At 44.0% G+C, this 21,578-nt stretch overlaps 1 protein-coding gene across 12 annotated transcripts in view; it reads right to left on the bottom strand.

The window, feature by feature from the left end:
- The window catches only part of CACNA1C (calcium voltage-gated channel subunit alpha1 C), a 463,574-nt gene that overhangs the window by 68,192 nt on the left and 373,804 nt on the right, over nt 1-21,578 (bottom strand). For 7 of the 12 annotated variants that reach the window (XM_088055720.1, XM_088055723.1, XM_088055721.1 and 4 more), the window contains 11 exons: nt 19,030-19,162; nt 17,295-17,424; nt 13,640-13,699; nt 10,149-10,255; nt 8,642-8,729; nt 7,443-7,550; nt 6,914-6,966; nt 6,660-6,806; nt 5,468-5,669; nt 4,777-4,935; nt 3,486-3,596 (listed from right to left, as the gene is read on the bottom strand). In XM_088055720.1, coding sequence (XP_087911846.1) covers nt 3,486-3,596; nt 4,777-4,935; nt 5,468-5,669; nt 6,660-6,806; nt 6,914-6,966; nt 7,443-7,550; nt 8,642-8,729; nt 10,149-10,255; nt 13,640-13,699; nt 17,295-17,424; nt 19,030-19,162 — 1,298 coding nt within the window. Of the gene's footprint in view, nt 1-3,485; nt 3,597-4,776; nt 4,936-5,467; nt 5,670-6,659; nt 6,807-6,913; nt 6,967-7,442; nt 7,551-8,641; nt 8,730-10,148; nt 10,256-13,443; nt 13,504-13,639; nt 13,700-17,294; nt 17,425-19,029; nt 19,163-21,578 lie in introns of all 12 variants that reach the window. The other 5 variants (XM_088055730.1, XM_088055722.1, XM_088055727.1 and 2 more) reach the window with 2 other exon arrangements.

Here is a 21,578-nt window from a genome sequence, read left to right as displayed (position 1 = left end):
ACCCATTTCCAATTGAATCTGTGCACCTGTAATAGTGGATGCCACACCACGGGCAGCAGCAGGAACTCTGCAGATTTGGCTTCCCCTGGAGCTGCTCCACTTGGGCACATCCCTGAGGTGACTTCTGTGAGAAGGTAGCTCCCAATAGCTCAGGGATCTGTCCTAGTTCCCTTTCCAGCTCTCCCTGGTGAAGGTGGGTATAAACAGCAGCTTGTTCCACCTTGTGCAGGTGGAGAGAGCCTTGTCTCCCCGTTGCTGCTGCTGCAGACCCTTTGTTCCAAAGTGCCTTTAGGAAGTGGCTGTGCAAGGGAGAGCTCTGTGGTGGCTGCTTCAGAGTCACAACCCAGCTCCTGCTTGTCTTGCTGCAGTTCAAGGTTAAGCTGCAGCATCCACGACTGGGTTAAGCACCCAAAAAAAGGAGAAAACAGACTGAGTGTTGCCAGCTTCAATTCTGTGCTCAGTTCTGTTCTGCCACATTCTCCTGGGGCTTGTCATTAGAACACAACATCTTCAGCTAACCAAGTTTCCTCCTCTCTTGTTGTCAGTCATAAAGCTTACAGCTCTTTTTTCCTAAGGTATTCTTCAGACAGAAAAGAGTGATGTTTGGGCACAAATTCAAAATGAGACAAAGCAGCTTAAACAAAAGCTGGTTTGTGTTTTATTGCTCAGGAAATGAGAGGAAAATCTGTCTGCAGCAGAGAGGAGCATTTCATCTTGCCATTTCCCACCTGGGGAGCACTAATAACACTCAGCATCTCATTTCTTTCTTGGGGGGACTTGGTGGGTTAGAGGGGATAGCTGATGGTGTTCTCCCAGGTGACAAAGAAATGCTTTTGGACTTTCCCAGCTGGTGTTCCTGGAGACAACTTCCATCTGCAAATGTAGTTTGGCCACAAGGTCTAGCCAAGCAGAAGATGGAGGTAACTACTTTCTCCATGCTGGAAACTTCCACTGCAGGACATATTCTAGGCAAGTTCATCTTCAGTACTGGTGTGCAAGCTGAAGAGAAGTTGGTGCTCTCCAGTGCTGGTCCACATCAGTCCCAGTGGTCATCTGGGAGAAAGGGTTGCCTTCTTTGGAGAGCAGGGAATGACGGCTGCAGCCAATTCCTCGTGTGTTACAATGACAAGCTGCACAAGGAATTTGGTGTTTCCCAACCTGAGTCTCTGAGCTGGTGCTTAACATCATTCAGAGTGAATATGCTGCAGGAGGAAAGCCTTTTTTGCTGTGTTACCTCTTTTCACAAGGTCAGTCCTGGTTTTTTTCCCTGTAATCCTTTGCTTCAGTTTTTAAAATGTTGGGTTTTTTCCTTTTTTCATTATGGTATTTAACTAAAATAGAAGTATGAGTTAGTACCATCTTTGGTGTACAGGCCAGACCAGCATTTGAAATATTTATTGTTAGTGCTGGCTATTCTTTCACCTGAGGTTGTTGTTTGAGTCCTAGCTCAAAGTATTTCATTAAGACTCTACTATTCTCATCATAAGGAAAATTTCTTTTTTACTCTCATTTTTGCTATAGTGTAGTAGCTGGAGATTTATTTTGGAAATTACAGAATCATGGAAAATTGGGCTAAGAGGGGCTCTGTGGTCTATTCCATTTGCCTGTGTCAAGACAGATCATAGATTCCTAAACTGTCATGAATTAAAGATTCCCCCAACTTAATTTTTAAATCCTCAAACTATAGAGATTCCACAATTACTTTAGGAAATATGTTTCAATGTTTTGCCACCCAGAGATCCATGCTTACCCTCAGCTGATATTTTTTTCAGTAGTTTTTTGTGCAGTAAAAGTTGAAGAGGAGATAGAACAGAGGAAAGTAAACCACAGGAAGTAGAAAGGACTTCCAATATCATCAATGCCATTTCCTTACTGTTAGAAGCGAGGTAAAGCCTTCCTTGCATATGTACAGAACTCAGTATTTGAGCTGGTTGAACTTCTCCCCTAAATGTTCTAAACCAAATTCTGCTGAGATTCTCATCCTCCTGAAAGTTAAGAATCTCCTGCAAAGCAGAACTGCAAAATCAGAACATTATAAAGCCTGTGAGATGCACTTCTGGGTACATGGTGTGCAGATAAAACTTTCATGAAGTGACAGAAAATTTGCTTGCTAACAGACATGGTGAAGTCTCAAAAATGAAAAGTAGATCTCTCCTGAAAATGAAAATCCCTGCTGAAACAGATAATGATGCTTCTAAATTTCCCAAGATGGTGTTTGAGATCTCATAAAACAACTCCAAAACCCAGTCCTCAGCAGGACTGCCAAGATACTCCTAACTTCCAAGAGAACTACATCTGAGGTAGGATATTGGGCTTGGGTGAAAAGGAAAATTGTGACTATTACAAGAAGTTCTAGAAAGTAAACTTCTTGCTAAAAGGAAGGAAGAGAGAAGCTGGGTGGGGGTAAAGTCAACACGGAGTTGAAAAGAAAAGAAAATAAGGGCAAATTCAGTAGAAATGGAGAGCAAAGTTTCTGAACTGAGGATGAGGAAGAGGTTGGATTAGACCTGGGAGGAGCTAAATTCAGTGTTCCCCTAACTTTAACATGAAGGACAAGCATGACTGCCAGACATAAAAGTTCTCATTTTTACCGATGTCATAACTGATGCTTCAGAGAACATCTTGCCCATCTCCACAATGTTTCAAAGCATCCTTCAAGACACAACCCCATGTGTCAAGGTACCACTGAAAGTATGAAAAGACGTGAGGGAACTGTATTCAGGTATCTGGATTCAACTTTTTATGACACATCACTGAATTTAAACCCCACAGAAGAAAATCTTGGGTAATTCTGTGAGGTCAGGATCTTTGTCCTTGTCCTGCAGCAGCTGTGAGAACTTAGCTAGAAGAGCTTGGAGGTTATGATCATACCCCACAGCAGCTATACTTGCATAATATCATGGCCCAATGCACAGGGCAATACTTTCAGACAGGACCTGCTGAGGTGCTGAATATTATCAATGAAGTCTTAAATTCAGAACTAGAGCAATCCAAACCATCACTGAGATGTAGCCCTCCCAGAAGAAACATTTTTATTTTTTTTCCAAAGCTCATAACTCAAAATGAGTCATGCTTGATTAACTTCACTTGGGTCAGGAGACTAATCATGAGATGCTATTTTTAAATTATATAAGGAAAGTCAGAGAGAGAGAGCATCAGAATAATATTCAGAATGGAAGGCATGTTATAGCCTTAGCAGAGTGTCACTGTGATAACTTAATGAAAACTAGGAACCGTCTCTATTAGCAGGTGTTGCCTTTTTTTAACCTTTTTTTTTAATTTTTTTTTTGGAAGTGTGTCTACTCTCCAGCCAAAAAAAAAGTTATTAAAGGTAAGTGAGACTCCAATCCAGAGAGCAACTGTCCAGCTCAGTTCTTGGTGGGGTAACAGATCAGAAAGTTTCACCTCCTCCTTCTCCTCACAGCTGCCCCGCACACATGCACACACACACAGAGGCCAGGGAAATCTACTCCTAGAGCACCTACCTTGGGTTTGAAGGCGATTAATTTCAGGACCATCTCCACGGTGAAGAGGCCAGTGAAGAGCATGTTGAGGATGTTCATGGCTTCCTTGAACATGCAGCTCTGACCATAGTGCTGAAAGACAGCGTCCCAGCAGGAGTGAGAGGACAGGGCGTGCCAGCACTCAGGGGCACACAGGACCCCTCCCAGTCTCCCCTCATGCCAAGGTTTTCTAAGGAAGATCCCAGCATGTTTCGTTTTTTTCAATGAAGATTTCCCATTTCCCTTCACACATAAGCACTCCCATGCCTCTATCCATTTTTGCCACCTGGCTCTTGATCTCCTCCTCTTTTTGGAATAATCTTTTTGAGGAGTGGCTACCAAGATCATACTTATCATTCCAATTCAGGGCTCATTATAAATTTGCACAATGTTACAATACAATCTCCAATTGTGTTTTTTTATCTCAACCTTCCCTAACGCTTGGGATACTTTTTTATTTCACTGTGACTGCACAGTGAGCAGGGGTTTCACTGAGCTGTCCATAATGATACCAAGCCATTCCTCAAGTAATTACACTAAATTCAGGATTCTGCAAAGTACATGAGCAGCTCAAATCATGCCTTTCCAATATGCATTATCTTGCATTTGTCAACTCTGAATTAAGTTTGCAAATCATGCTGCCCATTCACTTAACTTTATTAAGATCTTATGAAGTTACTCTCCATCTTCTATTGATTAATTCAAGCAGCGTCTTCTGCAAGTGTTGCCACCTCACTTCTCATATCCTTATTTCCAGATCATAATACTTGAACTGATTGCACTGCCTTGTTCTAAGGTCACCTTCCATTGTTACAAGATCCCATTTGTAGTTGCTTAACTTTAATAAACTTCAAACAGCAGGGATGGATTTTCATGTTCTGTATTGGCACAGGGTGATTTTACTCAAAGTAGTTTCAGTTAAAACAATTCAGCTGCAGCTGAATGCAAGGCCAAGAAAAAATACAGTGTTGAGCCATTTTCAACATTTTTCTTGAGAGGTTCTAGTATTTGCAGGACTCTGTCTAGAAATGTGAAATTTGTTTGTTTCTAAGGAGTCAAAACAGAATTGTTGTAAGTGTCAGATATTAGCAGGAAGAGGATGAGAGCTAGATTCCTCATTTCAACTGCATGAACACAATGGTTTTCTTAAAGTGCTTGTTCCTCTCCCTCAACATGTGGTGTGAAGGTGAAAGGAGGTCTCGACCTCAGCCATTTTTGCATTTTCCCCAACAAACTCCTTCACCACCTGGAGGTTTTCTGCTTGCTTACTTACTTGCATGGCCAGGCAGATGGTGTTCAGCAGGATCAGAACGAACATCAGGTATTCAAAATAGGTGGAGTTGACCACGTACCAAACTTTGTACTGGTACTGGTTTTTAGGGATGTATCTCCGCAGGGGCCGGGCTTTCAGGGCATACTCTACACACTGGCGCTGTGGGAGAGGCAGGGTACATTTAAAACTCAAACAAAAACTATCAGGGTGGTCAGCTACCTTCATTTGTAATAAAAGTAATACAGTATGTTTCAAGTTTTTTGCTGAAATGAACAAGCTTGGTAGAAGAATTTCTATTAGGTCATAACAGAAATGTGAATGTGCACATTCTACCTGTTTAAGAGTTCTGTGTTATAGATATATAGTTCTATATTATAGATATATTGTTCTATATTATAGATACATATAAATGGCCAAAGTAATTGGCCATTTACTTTGGCCAGACACTGCTCATCTAATCTCAGTGAAAGAAATGGTACAGCAAACATTTTTAAGTAATTGTTGTCCCTTGAGTGAATCTTACAGCAACATTTTTTTTCTGCCTGACTCCTAAAAGATGTCAGCAGAGCCAGCTTACAGTTTTATCTTGTTGGCAAGCTTAAGGTTTTCCTCTCTGTGTGCATTTATCTATTAAGAGCTTATTGTCAATACATTTTTCTGCCTTTTTTGGCAGCAAGGTGTTGTAAATTACCTGGTTTTTGTCCAGCTCACAGTTCTTGTACTCTTGTTCTCCTTGTTCCTGAAATGTGACGATGACGAAACCAACGAAGATGTTCATCATGAAGAAAGCAATGATGATGATGTAGATAATAAAGAAGATGGAGATCTCAACCCTGTGATTATAGATGGGTCCCACATCCTCCATGTGGGAATCAATGGACCTATACAGCAACCTGAAAGCAAACAGGAGCCAAATGCAGAGAAAATCTGCGACTGCCTTGAGGCCTTGTAGGTGATGCTAAAGTTTAACTTTGGAATTTTCTGCTACTTGTATCAAAATTAATTCACTCAGAGATGTGCAGACTTGAGACAATCTGAGTGCAAATGCTTGTGAAAGAGACCTGGGTCTTATTAATTTTACACACTTGAACCCGTTTCAGGGGTGAAATGTCTCCATTTTTGAACAAAATCATGCTCTTCGGTTAACAGAGGACAGTCCCAACAGAGTTGTTGGGAACTGAGTTTTGTGAGAAAAGGGGATGCCAAGACTCAACAGCTGTTAACGCTGCTGGTGGCATCAGCTGGTGACACAGGTGAGGGTCCTGATACCCTGCATGTCCCCATCACCCTGAGAGACCCTGTGGGAGTCCCCAGCTCCCATGGCACAGGCAGCAGGGCCTGGAAAGACACCCCATGTCTGCAAAACACCCCATGTCTGCAAGGACACCCCATGTCTGCAAGGACACCCCATGTCTGCAAAACACCCCATGTCTGCAAGGACACCCCATGTCTGCAAGGACACCCCATGTCTGCAAAACACCCCATGTCTGCAAGGACACCCCATGTCTGCACCCCACAGACACACTGCTGTGTTTCTTATTACCCTGCTGGCTCCATGGGGACACCTGAAACCTGGCAATCCTGGAAAGGACCTGACGTGCATCTTACGTTCATTTATACACATAATGACTGTAACAAATACTGGTATCACTGCTACTGATGGAAATCATCTTTTAAGAACTGCTTTGCACTGTTTACAAGTACAGTAGCAGAAATTCCTGCTGGCCCTGAGGAATTTACAGAGTACCTAATACTACAGTGCTACTATTGCTATATTTAAAGCTCTAGACTTATTTAAACACTTAGAAAGGGAAAGACCATGCTCTGCCTTTGAATTTTCTCTTTTGGAATGAATGAGGACATTGCTAGTGAGGAGCACTCACTCTGGCCAGCCCTCGAAGGTGGAGACGGTGAAGAGGGCCATCATGGCAGTCAGGACGTTGTCGAAGTCGAACTTGCTGTTCTCCCAGCTGCGGGGCTGTATCATGGGCTGGCTGACCTCCCCATCCTTGTAGGTGATGTAGTACCCTCTGTGGGTGGAGAGTGGAGACAGAACGTGGCAGAGCTGCACTGCCAGCGCCAGGCGCTGCGGGTGGGCGGCCAGCGAAGGGGAGGGATTGGAAAAGCTCAGACCCACCTGCACTCTGCTTCTGTCTGCTTGGAGCTGTCAGTGCAGCTGTACAGCTTGCCCTTGGAAAGGAAAAAGAGGAATGAAGCTTCTGCCTGTGGGGTAGTTTTGTGTGTCCTGAAAGCTTGTTGTCAGGAGGGTGGTGAAAGGCAAGGAGCTCAAAGCGGACATAAAGGGGTGAATGGGTATCTGGTGTGCCCCTTCCTCTGCAAAATGGGAGGTAGAGAACCTGCAAGGACCAATCCTTTGGAACAGCCCCCTTCACCTTCCTGGGATCATGTCATGCCAGTGTAAAGCTGTTCAGGGAGGAACAGCGTTACTGATCATTTCTTCTGATCACAGATGATGGGCAAGAGTTCTGCATATGCCTGGCTCGGTTTTGGAGAACTGCTGGTAGCAGAAGCTCAGGTAACACTGACAGTGCCCCAAATGCCTGTTACACACAAAAGACTCCATTTTCCCTTCCTCAGGCTTTTTATGCTATTTTTCTTCCCATCCCTTAATGTACTGGATGAATGGATGGGTCCAATGGTTTTACCTTGAACAGCTGAACTCCAATGCAGGCAAACATGAACTGCAGCAAAGTGGTGACAATCACAATGTTCCCGATGGTTCTGATGGCGACAAACACACACTGGACCACGTGCTGCAAATGAAAGAGAGGAACAAAAGCCACTTTTCGGATTGTTCTCAAGTGTTCTGGTCAAGGAAGAAGCCCAAGTATAAAAATACATATGATAAGGAACAATTATTTAACCAATGCTCATTACCCAAGTAATGTTTCGGGAAAGAGGACCAACTTGTTGGATTTCTTGTTGTACTTTTAAAAGTAGGCAGAAAGGAGTAGGAAAATACCAGAACCCAACTCTCTGAAACTTCCCTCATAGTTAGGGAAGCAGCTCCAGCACCAGCATGTAGGAAGGAGTTCATCTAATACAGAAAGGTAATATTTAGGGTTGGTTATATTGTGGGCCCATCTGTAACCCTAGAAAACCCCATCATTTCACCTCTGTGCTGATGGGGCCATTCAGCTGAAAAGCAGCTTGTCAGAAAAGGACCTGGCCATCCTGGTGAACACAAAGCTGAATATGAGCCTTCACCACAAAGATGGCAAATGCTGGCCTAGGCTGCAGTAGGCAAAGATTTTAACAAGTTGAAGGAGGTGATTTGTCCTGTTTACTTAGCACTGGTGAGACTGTGCCTGTTGTACTGGGTCCAGTTCTGGCTCCTCAGTAGATGAGAATTGTGGAGATACTGGAGGAAATGTAGCCAAGAGCCACAAAGATGATTTAAGGGGTTGGAGCATCTCTCCTGTGAGGAAAGGCTGAGAGAGCTGGGTCTGCTCCTCTGGGAGGAGGCTCAGGGGAATCCAGTCAATGTCTATTAAAGGCTGAAGGGAGGATGCAGAGGAGGCAGAGCCAGACTCTTTCCAGTGGTTCCCACTGACAGGACAAGGAGCACAAATTGAAACAGGATGGGTTTATCTGAACATTCAGAAACACTTCTACTGCCAGGGTGACTGAGCATTGGAACAGATCATCCAGATTGGTTGTGGAGCTCCTCTCCTTGGATGTACTCTAAAGCAAGCTGCTCTCAGGGGCCCTGCTTGAGAGGGTCCCTTCCAACCTCAACCGTACTGTGATTCCACTGAAACATTACTTGAACCACTGCAAAAGCCCTTGTAGCCTGGAATAAAATGAATTCATAGTTTATAGAATGCACTGGGACTTTTCTAACCTTTAGTCCTTTGGCTCTGTTGATGGCCCTCAGTGGTCTAAGGACCCTCAGAACACGCAGGATCTTCACCACATTAATGGCACTGGACCTGGAAGAAAGTATTGGAGGGTTTGAGAGATACAGAAATGTGGGGAGTGTGCAGCAAGGACAGAACTTTGAAATTCTGCATGGCCTGAGACTGCATAAGGTATTTAGTCAACTCTTTGCCATGGCACTTCAGGGGTAAGGAAACCAATCTCTGATGTTTTCTTCAGAGGTCTAGCTTCTTGTTCTGGCTTTCATCATCTCTGCTGTACTAATGCAGGGGGAATGGAACATGGGCAAGGGGTATTTTTAGAGCAGGGCAAACAGATCCTGTAGATATCTGTGATATAGAAATCATGCCAAGATGTAGTCATTACCAAGGCATTTTCAGAAAAGGCTCAAAGAAGCGCTCCATTGGAATATTCATGGAGCAGTGAAAAGTTCAGGAGACTCCAGCATTAAAGCTAGACCATCCATCTGGACTTTGATCCTACAGTGTGTTTGGCCCCTGAACCCACAAACCACTTAAGTGTGTACATAAATTCAAGGATGTGAAAACTCCCACTGAATTGATTAGGATGATTTATGTGCACACTTTTAAGTACTGAACACAACTACCTTCTGCAGCAGAGCTCTCTGTGCCTTCCAGGACTAAAACCCTGACTGAGAATCTCCCTCGTGCTCAATGACATCATGTTTTCCTACTGATTTTGGGAACAGTTTTAATGTTAACTCACTAAAAGTCTGACTTAGGTCTGTAAGAAAGAAACTGCAGGTCAAAACAAGCACTGTGCCATTCTTAAAGACCTTGACTGAAAGCACAGTGGACCTCACAAATTGTCCTGCTTGACTTAGGATTTGACATATGTGAGCTGCTAACCTATAGTGGTAACTACTGGGAGCTTGCTTCTTATCAGATGTGAAACTAATTAGGGAACTTCCTAGCTGACACACAGCCAAGTAAATCTATAAATGATTAAGCAAATTAGCAGATGAACCAAAGGAAAACAGCATGACAGAACAGCCACTACCACTCTGAAGATTCTCATCAAGTGCTTGATGGCCTTCCATTGACCAAGACTCACAGCATCTCAGCATTATCAACCTCACTTTCCAAACTGGTTATGAGAGGTCTAGGAGGGAACCATAAATCACTGAGCTGGCCTGATCTGACACAGTGAAGCAAAGGAAGCCTTGGAACAAAGCTAAGTGTCGTGGTTCCCAATACACCCATTTTTTTTTTTTGTTCTCATTTTCTCCTCCTGAAAGATTCCCCCCTCCAGGTCGCCAGTGTAGCATTTCCCAGTTACTACCTCCTCTCTTGAGGATGAATTTTAATGGCCTTGAATCATCTGAGAAAAACACCTCATGAATACCCCAACATGCTCATGAGAAAAACCTTACCCAGATGAGACAAGGAGCCTGAGGCATCCCTCCCAGCCCAGCCCCAGCAAAACCAGCCAGCTGGAAACAGCTCACTCACTGGATCCCAAAGGAGATGAGAGAAACGCTGACCACCAGCAGGTCTAAGATGTTGAAATAGTTCCTGCAGAAGGAGCCCTTGTGGAGGAAAGCCCCGTAGGCCGTCATCTGCAGGGAGGCACACGGAGACACAAACACACTTTGCCATCAGCAGCTGCTCAGGAGCCAAACCCACCTGGCTGTGCTCAGAGTGGAGAACTGGGGAGGGGGCAGGATTTCTGTTGCTGGCAGACAATTTACCCCCAGACCCCCAAGGAGAAGTTGAGCCCCCCATGGAAAGAAAAGAGAGTGAGAAGGAGAGCAAGATAACTGTGAGAGGCCTAACTAAAGAAAGTGAGGAAAATATGCACTTCAAGTGCACTGAGCACATAACATTTAGGATTAGCAAAGCAGCAGAATGTCTGCCTGCAAAAACTACTCTCTGCAATCATATGCTTTTCCCTTTTTCTTCAGTGACAGAGGACATTTGTACTACATAAAGGCCTCTAACAATATTGAATAAAAAATATAAAATAAAATGGGCTCTTCTGTAATGCTTCTCAGTACTTAGACCAGCTGCAGTGGACAGTTGATGACTCCTCCCTTTCATGAAGGAAAACCAGAATCCCCCAGGGATATGATGCTTTAGAGCTGAACTGAAACAACAGGAGGAATTACTGCTCTCTTCAGCTCGCTCCTTCTGTTCAGCTCAATCCCACCACTTTTACTCTAGATGCAGTTGCATTTTCCCCCGTAGTTTTTCTTACAAAGCCCAGGCTGTATTCCTTGAAACGGGGCAATTTCTTCATGGAGGTAATCATTTTGAGCATCACCAGGCAGAGGGAGGGAAGATAGTTACGTATTTTGCAAGGGAGCCTCTGCCTCACCTGGGTATGAAGGGGTATTGACAACCTGCTGGTTTTGAGGAGGATGTCACAGCTCCAGAACTGGATTGAGTGACAATGTAAACAGAAAAAGTTTAGGCTGAGCTCTGTTACAGAGCACAATGGGCCTGGCACAGTTAAAGAGGGTGAGCTGCTGGGGTATTTGTACCACCTACCTTAGGCTCTGATGTGGCTGCCTTGAAGAAACCCCATCCCCACAACTGCTAATGTTCCTCCATTAGGAATTCTCATCCCCATCCAGGAATACAGGCTTCTAAGTTTGGTTCTCTGAATCTCATCTAAGTTAGGTGTCTAAAGTAACCTGAGGCAGACACCATGAGACTGAGCTGTAGCCAGACTTCCAGCTGAGGAGTGTGAACTGGAAAGTCAAACTGGAGTTTTCTGGGTCCCACCAGTAGCTCGGGATGGTGTATTGGCTGGTGGTTTCCAGCCTGTGACAACTTTACTCGGAGCAGGGTGGAAGGGCACATGGTAAATCAGATTATTTTCTTCACCAAACATCCATGACATCGGGGAACTGACTATCAATCAGACAGAAATTAGAGGGGGAGGAAGTATAAACTCTGGTCTTGGCTTAGAATTTATACTTGTAGACACATTCAGTTGGGGAAGGGAGGAGGGGTTCTTGCCATAACAAAGGTGGTAAAGATGCCCTTTACTGGTTGGATTTTGTATGGCAATCTTGAAAGAAAGACACCATTGAAATCAGGAGGGGAAGCTCTGCTGAGTTTAAGTTTGGTACAAACTGTGGTCCTCTCAATTCTGTTGAGAGGTTTTGTCATCTCAGAAGAGACTCTCAAAGAGTGTATCATCTATATCTGCCTCCCATCTGGGGCATTAAACAACTTAGAGCCTTTCAGGATGCCAGTTAAACATCCTTGGCAGTCACCTTGCCAGCATTCACCAGAATTGCAGGTGTCCTCATCAGCAACACGAGGGCAGATGAAGCTTCTTCCTCTACAGCCTTGAGCACCCCACGACCACTCATTCTTTTGTTTTTACCACTCTTATCAACTCTGCTGTTTTGCAAAACGTTGTGCTCAGTGCCAGGCAGCAGAGAAATGTGCACTGACAAACCAAGCTATTCATGGCTTAAATTTATGGTCCTTGCACTATTCTCCCACTTGAACTGAGGGAATATCCAGGGATGTTGTCATAAATCACTGAAGTTAACAGGAGGACTTTGGGAAGGCCCAGGCCAATGGGCTGGGTTAAGTTTTGCTTCCATTGATGTCATTAGGAGCGTTACCACTTCCTTCAGAGCAAGGAGAATTAGTAATTGTGAGTCCAAACAGGTGCTGTTGGGATATTTTCCTTTTCTTGACAGGCTTTTTGGATCTGCCATGTGATCTGTGCACATTCAGATTTATTGTGTAAACACAGATGCAAACTGCACACAGGCATAATGTGTACATGTGCCTGGAGAACATTACGGCTTTGGTAATTTCAAGTCAAATAGGAAAAAAAAAAAAAAAAGCACATTTCACTATAAAAATGTGCAGGGGCCACCCTGCTTGCCAGCCCTCTGTATAGATACTGTTATTAGGGTCTTGAGCTGCAAAATTTGAGCAACTCTAAGGCACTGCCTGCCAGCACTTAGAACTAGCTTGCTGAGAAAAGAAACAAAAACAGCTGCCAAGTGAACCTAGCATTTAGAAAGCCAGAACTTTGCTCAATTACTGTTATTTAAATTATTAGCCTACCAATTTGGGAAAATTAGAGTTAAGAACAAGGCAGCCTATTTTTATTTTCCTCCAAGCTAAATCATTCTCCTGCACATTCCCCTTGGTATAGAGCACGCTCCTGGGAAACGGAGAGCGGGGTTTTTGATGCAGCAGTTTTCACTGGCAGCTACTGTCCTTGGTGTCTCAGTGATTTGTACTCTTGGTTGTCTCTCTCTGCACCTAAAAAATGAGGTTTTGCACTGTGCTCCCTGCCTCCTGCTTGGCTGTAGCTCACAGAAGTCTTCAGCCACCCTCTGGGCTGGTTTCTGCAGAGCAGAGACCTTCTCTTTGGGTGCAGCATGTGTGAGAGGTGTGTGTATTCAGAGTTTCTTGCAGAGCAGAAAAATCCTGGTTTGGAAAGACCAGCCAGGGTAGAGGGAGAAATTTATCAGGGGATGGCCTTTTTCTTGGTCCTCTCTTACATTTCTCAGCATTGCATCCTGTCATTGCAATTCCCCTACACAGCATTGTTTTGCTATTGGCCCTCAATTACAAGTTTGAATATCAAAATTTCTCAGGAGACTTTTTAAGCAACTACCAAAACCTCAAATGAAAAGAAAAACAACCCTTTGTGTAGAGATAATAACGGGGTTAAAAAAAAAAAAAAAAAAAGGAGAGAGAGAGAAAGAGCAAAAGAGAGAAAGAAAGAATGAAAGAGAAAGAAAAGTGTATTTCTCAGATTGGTTACCTTAAGAATAATTTCTAATGTAAAGATACTAGTGAAGACATAGTCTGCATTGCCTAGGATCTGAAAAATAAGCACAATAGGGTTAGTGGTACTGAGCGTGACCCAGGAACAAACAGGAGTGTGTGTTAGCAACAGAGAGTGGCAGAGAGCTAGAAAGCTTGTGAGCAAGAAATGGTAGAGAAGATGGGCACTTTACCTTCAGAGCAATTTCAATGGTGAAAATGACAGTAAAAACTATATCAAAATAAAAGAGAATCTGTAAAAACAAAAGGGGATAGGAGTGGGGAGGGTAGGTCAGTGGCTGATCACTTGAGTGGGAAATCACAGTTAAAATCAAATACATGAGTTCTTTTCACGAGGGGATGAGGAGGACTCTACAGGGAATGGTTTTGGAACAATGTCCTGTTGAATGCAGTGAAGGTCCTGGCACAGAGGACAAGAAGCACATTACATGAAATCTTTCCTGAGTTACAATCCCTTGAGCACTATAGATTTTTGGTTGCTGTAGGATTTATTTTTTATTTTTTTTCTTAAATCTCATAAAGAACATTCAAGGGTTTTCCCAAATAGGATTCCAAACTGAGAATACAAAGAATGCCTGGTCTCTCAGTGGAAAACATGAGATTCCTTCCTATTAACTTCCATTCAGTCTTGTTCTGTGCCTCTCTCAAAGGAAGAAAAGCAAACTGCAAAATCATACTCTAGCTATTTCTTTTCTCTGTCCTGAATTGCTCTGGATTAGGATGAATAACAAAGACTCTGCCAATTGAACAGAATCCCAGCCCTTGTATTGCAGCCATAATTTGGTCATTCACTAAAGGTGCCTAACTTAGATCCTGCATCTTTTTATTTGCATCCTGAATATCCAGCCAGCTGAAACACTCCTCGTTCCCAGGAGCCCCGGCCTGGGGGTGGAGGTACCTGTGGCATGCCCAAAAAGTGGTGTCACAGGAGGCAATGAGGAGCCAAGAATCTAAAGGGGCTTTCAAAGTAGCAGCATCAAGGACAGGAATGTCCTCCAGTGCCAATATGTTGGCATCTCACAGTAAATGGGAACTTTCTCACTGATTCATGGATTGAACCCTCTTTGTTTCCAATATATTTCAACATTCCAAGCCACTTTAGTGCTATCTACACTACAAATGTTGAATATCAAAAGTATCATGCCCATGGTTTACTGTTGTTTTACCATAACCATGTTTAGAACCAGAAGGCTGATATATGGAAGTTGTAGAAAACGGATAATTTGTGAAATTTTAGACCTTTGCTGCTAAAACGCTAATAAACATAAACCAGGAAACTGCCCTCTCCCATCCCACAGGTGTTTATTGTATCTTAATCCTCACTCAGATTTAAAGGTGGCTGAGTTCTTACAGCCTGGTATGCAGAGGGGCAGATACTGCAAATTCCAGGGTTATTTCACATTGCACTATTTGAGCACAATCCAAATCTGGATTGATTTTCAGACACTGCAAGTCAAATAAGAGGGGATGTATCACTTACTGCCACCACAAAACTCAAAATTCTTCAGGTCACTGCTCAGTTTTTAATCCCAAATTCTTCTCAAGGCTGTCTTGGGCTCCATCAATTTTTTCAGCTTAGAGAATTAAGAAAGGGCCACTTCAAGGGGACAGATCTCAATTTCAACCTGTATTAATTTACACACATTGCAAGTGGAAATATCCTTCTGCCTTGCTGATTTGTAAGTCCTGACATTTGATTATTTTATAATTTTATAATTTTATAATTTTAAAATTTTATCAATTTTATAATCAATGGGCCAGATTTGTGTGTACTCTCTAACTGCTTTACATGACTCCACCAACATAAAGAAGCTGCAAACTTGGTTAAAGTGAATAATTAAGCTGTACCTGCTGCTGCTTTACCTCACCAGGGGGCTGCAAAGGAGCTAGAACACGCTGGTGAATGTGGCCTCAAAGTGCAGCTAGCAAAAAAAAATCATGCCTAATGAAAATGGTCACTGCCCCACCAGTGCAAGCAGTTCCATTTATCAGCTGCCATATTTATTATTATCTAAATAGGAGCTTGCTCTAGAATATATTAAAATGAATGAGCACCTTGCCAAGGTGCAAACAGGAGAATATTGTGAGCACAGTCTTAGGGCTTGCTTGGACTTCAAAGGCTGCTTGGTGAGACTGGGCTGGCACTTCCAAGCACTCTGTGCCTGAGCCCTGTGTGACACGAGAGGGACACAGCCCTGTGTGACAGAGAGAGACACAGCCTGTCCCAGGAAAGCAGCAGACTCTCCAAACCTCTCTACCAGCCCTTGCTGGGCTCTCTGTTCCTGGATTTCTGCTCTGGGACAGTCTGTGCCAGCAGCATCCCCAGTGTGCACAAGGCTCATGCTGAGTGAAGGCAGAGGCAGCTTTGCTTTCAGCTTGATTTCAGCTTGATTTCAGCTTGATTTCAGTTTGCTTTCTTCCTTTTCCTCCCAGGCCTCTGTGTGGGCACAGGGGAGGACACGATTTCACTGCTCTACGGTGCAAAGACAGGCCACATTTGCAGCCCAAACATCTTGTCAGTGTCCCCTTGTACGACACATTCTAAACATCTGTACCTGCAAAAATTAAAGACAGGTTTTCACACAGCACTGGTGGCTTCACAGACACCAAACAAGGCTTTGCCTCAAACCTTCGGCTCTTTAATCCAGGACAACCAGCTCTGACTCTTTTTTTTTTTCCCCCCCTCTCATTTAAATCTCTCTGTGACAGTTTCTGTGGCATGTCAGGAGCCCATCTGCCAGCTGACATGCTGCAGCACTAATACATATTGGCATTTAGTTATCCCTACGTGGTGTGCAGCCTCATTTGTGCACAAGTGGGTTACTGGTGGCACAGGTTTGTCTGGATTATTTAGCATCCTCCTTCAGGACAAAATGCAAAGCCACCCTGAGATATGCTCAGGAATAGACTTCCATTAACACCTTCTCTGCATGCACATATGTGTTCAAATGCATGCTCAGGCCAGGATATTTCAGGGAGCATTAAATGAAGGTTTTATTATTAAACAAGGAGAAACCATCCCACTCTTCAATCCTAGAAAACTCTTCAGGCATTGAGGCACCAAAATGCCACTGCAGACACAGAAACAAGAAGTCTTGCATATGTCTGCTGACTCCTTATTTTTCTGCAATGGCCCCTGACTAATGAAACAACCACTGGCAAAGTTAAGGGAGCACTGAACATTTCAAAAGGCAAATAAGAGTGATCAGGAGAGAGGGTGAGAATGTGCTGAATGCTTTTCTCTTCTCTCCCCAGGCAGGTAAGGAGAGCAGCACAGCATATTTTTTGAGGGTTATCTCAAATTTAATGGTAGCTTTGTAGTTTGTGTTCAAAAAGTCTGATTCTAACCTTGATGACATCGATTTCCCCCAGAGTGATAGCATCAAACTCAAGAATGTTACTCCTGATTTACACCAGAGTGAATAAAATGAAAACCAGGCCCTGGGCTTTTTAGTTTAAAAGACAGCATGTGGCAGCAGAATGTTCCAAAGGGAACCTGAAAATCCCTCAAAATTGAATTGTCTGTATCCCCAATCAATGTTTTTACAGCTAATTTCTAATGCTTTAATCCCAGGGAACAATAATTTTGCTTCAGCCTCCTGTTCTTCCTTTGCCTACACACACTTCTGAAGTGAACTAGAGGCCAAATTCTGCACTGACTCATGTTTCCTGCAAAACCTAATGATTTCACACACAGCCTACAAAAGGCAGAAATCATGGAAGACAGGCACTCTGATGCAGCCTTTTCTGCCTTTCCTGGCTTCAAGTCATGGTCTGCTTGTAGCACACTTGCAATAGCCAGCGAGGGAAGGAGGATGTGAAGCATACTTGGTTCCTAAAGGAGAGGTGTCTCACGGGGTCCTCAGCTGCCAGGGAGATGCTGCTGAGCAGGATGAAAAATAGGATCAGGTTGGTGAAAATGTTATCGTTAACGATTCGATGGCAGTGGACACGGAACCTGCAAGAGAGAGGAGAGGCACGACTTTATCTCTCAAAGGAGAGCATGGGAAACATTTCCCCCCTCCTCTTCTGCCAGCAGGACCAGAGGGTTGCCCTGCAGAGCATCTTCCCTCTGCCCCAGCACAGGAGAACCTGTGCAGGGCAATGCTGGCTCTCCACACAGGACTCACACTCGATGTGTTTGGGGAACAGCCACTCCCTCCTGCCAGGGCTTTTTGTGATTTCCATGGGGTCTGAAACCTGCCAGCCCAGGATTATACCCCTTGCTTTCATTTATGGACCCATTCCTGATTCATTTAGGGGGAAAGCAGCAGAAACAGGCTTTAGGGTGCCAGTGTCCTTCTGAGCTGGGACTGGAGTGTCACTTAACAGGAGCTGTGGGGGATCCACCTTTCTAATGGGGTGCAGGCCTGGCCAAAGGGATATGGGGCAGGCTGGCATCAGCAAATGACTTCTGAGAGACATCATGCCATGCAGGATGCATGCTAAGCATAGACCCACTTGGTGCTCTTAGTGGGAACCTAAAGGGGAAAGAAGGAGCAGTCTCCTGTCAGACTTTCTTTCTGGAGACCATCACACCACTTCCCATGTGTTGGTAGCAGGATGGGAGGAGTTAAACCCCATCATATCTCTGTGCATAATTCTACAGGCACTTCATTAATCTATTTAGCTCTAGTCCTGGCTGTTAGGGCTCCAGGTCTCTATTACAGCGATTTTACAGATGACTGCAGAGGTTAATTCAGTTCTACAAATGACGGGGGGTGGGTGGCAAAGCTATCATTACAGTCCACGGGCCCCAGTCACCCTCAGCCCCTCCCTGTCACATAAACCCAAGCAGGAGGGGCAAAAGTTCTGCTGGGTGTTAAAAACCAGCTCTGAATTGAGCGGTGCAGGTGCAGCCCTGCCTTCCTCTGGGGCTGTTTTTGAAGGCTGAGCCCTTAGGAGAGACACTGGAAATCGCTGGTGCTGCACTGGGCAGGGGGCTCACTGCTGTGTCCTTGCAAAGATAAACTCACCTGTCTCCTGACAGCCCTCCAGCCACATCCTGCACACCTGGGTTGGGAAGGCAGGTGTGACAACACGAGGCTGCACTGCAGGAGCCCATGGGAAAAGGGTGAGGGAAGAATTGTGCTCCCGAAACTGTGCCTCTCAGAGCAATGGGCTCTCCTCCCCCTCTCATTTCTTCTTTTCTGCTCATTTTTGATATGCAGCAATGAGCATTTTGGGATTTTGGGCAGCCCTTAGGACAGGAAGCTGCTGCCTCCCAGTTGATTGATTGCATGATGGCTCTCCTGCAGTTTGGAGCTGGATGTGTCAGGAAATTCCAATTACTGACTCGCCTCTGTGTCCCTTACTTCTGCAGCTTCCATCATTTGTGTCTTCAATCAGCCTTGCACGTGCCATGAGCTCCCATTGAATATTTTCACTGTGCTCCCTACAGTTTCATAGGATTTCCTGCCTTTTAAAGGAGAGGTGGGTGAAAGGAGGCCTCTGGTATCAGCTGCTGAAGGGGAGCTCTGCACCTCAACAACTTTTGGGGCCCAGTTTGGAAGGGGTACCAGCTCTTCACCTCCTTCTTCTGGCTAACCAATCCCTTAAATACCTGTTGTTAGGACTGAAGATGAAGAAAGCACTGGCATCAGGCATGGGCACAGCCTTTTCCTTGAGGTGCAGCTCAGACATCGGGCGAGGTCGAGGGCCGACAGGCATCTCGGGTTCTTCCTCATCTTCCTCTGCTGCAAGAAGCATTTTTGTCTTTTAATACAAAACACAACCCATTCCAAAGTGCAGGGGCATTTGTCTCTGTCATACCTACAGCTAAAAGCTAAGAACCATTAAAACAGGATGCTGAAGCCTTGAGTTTCCTTGCCCTTCCCTCCTTCAAGGCAATGCCCTTAACCTCACCCTGACAGACACTGCTCTCTGTAAAACTATTAGTGCTGGTAAACCTAAAACCTGCTCACAACACTCTCCTCAGATGCTTCACAGCTCCTTCTGCAGAAAACAAACCTTTCTAGGCTACTTCTAATGGCTTTTCTAATGGTTTTATTATTTTTAAAGATTTGAATCTTTCTTGCTGTTGTCTCCAGCCATTATCTGTTTTCTTATTTTCCATGGACACAGAAAATTAAAAATTGCCTTCCTCTTGCAGAAAGCTTTTGCATGCTTGAGGATCACTATTATGCCTCTGGGAGAATATCTGGTTCCTAGAGCAAAACAGCAGCAGCCTTTCCTGAGGTGCTGTGTTCCCCAGGTCTCTGATCACTCCTGCTACTTGCTTCCAGATTACCTGCAGGATTAACCTGCAGTGGGGGTTTTACTGCTCCAGGGGAAAGCTAGATCACTTCTTATATCTTGTAATGCTATCTTCCTGTTAAATGCCCTTCATGGAGACTTTTCATCATCCTTTGGCATTAATTTGCCATCAGTGTCTGGTATGCACAAAGCAGAGATTATTTACCATGGAGCAACAGTCTGGCCTGTCACTCCTCCCTCTGCACTTCTGCTGCTGACTATTCCCAAAAGTGGCACTCAGACCTCATCTTTACTGAAGGGCATATTTTTTTTTCCCCTTTTGACCATTCCTCCAGTTTACCAAGATTGTTTTTCTTCTATTTGTGAGCATCTCCATGGAGCTGCTGCTGCATCTGGAATGTGCACATGTGTGCCCCAGAACAAACAGTGAGCACATGCACATTGACTTGCACTCATCAGGAAGTCTTAAAATTGTCCCCTTTTATAATTTAGTGGGGGGAAGGTCAGAAAGATGGGAATGAGGCTGAAACTCTTGGACCTGTGTCATCTCCAGGCAGATCAGTGAGCAACCTCAAGACAGAAAATGCAGAGATGAAGGCTAAGTGGTGCATGAGAGAGAAGTTTCTGCCTTTGAGGATTTCTTCTACCTGCTGAAGTCAGATGTTGTTTTGTAAATGACATGATAGGATTTTGCTGTTTTAAAGATCCCAATCCTCACTTAATCAGCAAGACAGGAAAAAAAGGGAAAAACTTTAAGAAGGGAGCCTGACATGGTAGCTACAACTGATTCATCTTCCAGGCACTGCAAAGGAGGAAACTCCAATTAAAAGGTTCATCTTGAGTCCATAAGGAGAGATAAGTTCCAGGAATGCTGTTCCTTTAGGATGAGACACTGTACTTGATCTGGTTACAGGACACATCAGAAAGAACAGATGAATCAGCACAGATCCTGATCTAGATATCAGAGAGGAGAAAAGTGCCCTTTTTGAATGCATGCCATTATTACATGCAAATAGGATTCTTTACACTTCCAGTACCAAGAGTTCAGCTCAGATTTGCTTGATAGATCTTCGCATAAATGTTTGAGCTGGTACATAGAGTTTGTACCTTTTAAGTCAGTCTATTTTTTAACAGCTCAATTTTATGTGAAATATACTTCATAATACCCTTTCCACAGGCTTTATTAGTTAAAGAAACATCTTTCAGAAGTACATTCTTACATAGGACTTATAAAAAAATAGGTGTTAAGGTTAATGTGCATGTTTATGTAATATAACCATACTTTGCACTTGTACCTTTTATCTACTGGTTTCAGAGGAGGCTGACAAAGAGTGAGGTAAGAAAATCCTTTTTCTTCTTTAACAGGCCAGAAAACCAATGCCTGGGATCATGTGGGATATTTGAAACTCTTAAGAAGAATATTTTGGGTCCCTGCTCTGCACCTTCAATGGGAGATCATTCTTTTATTACTCAGAGGAATGCTTAAAACACACTTTTAAATGGGCATGGAACAATGCCTCTGGGAAATAGACCCTTAGCAGAAGGATCAGCCCCATGAAGACCATGAAGAACATTGTTCTTCTCCTCTTTTTCTTGTGTCTGCCATACAGCAAGAAATATATATCAATGTCTCTGGGAAGCAAATACTTTCAGACTGAAAAACACATTCAGTTCCTCAGCCATAGGTAAAGAACAATGTTCTACTTTTCACTTAGAGTCTAGGGTGCAGGAGAAAGGGAACATTGAGGGCCAAATTCACAAAGAAAAACTTGATTACAGCCTTGTCCCAGGTCACTGCCCATGCTGTCTACCTCCATATAGAAGCAGCACAGCTGCTCACATTTGTAGAAGCGAATGTTCTTTGGCTGTGGAGATGAGCACAAACAGCATCAGTGA

This window comes from Pseudopodoces humilis, chromosome 5, assembly GCF_049639895.1.
Source record: "Pseudopodoces humilis isolate 2021_Gansu_Grassland_sample_001 chromosome 5, ASM4963989v1, whole genome shotgun sequence".
Taxonomy (NCBI): domain Eukaryota; kingdom Metazoa; phylum Chordata; class Aves; order Passeriformes; family Paridae; genus Pseudopodoces; species Pseudopodoces humilis.
This window is presented reverse-complemented; position numbering and strand designations above follow the sequence as displayed.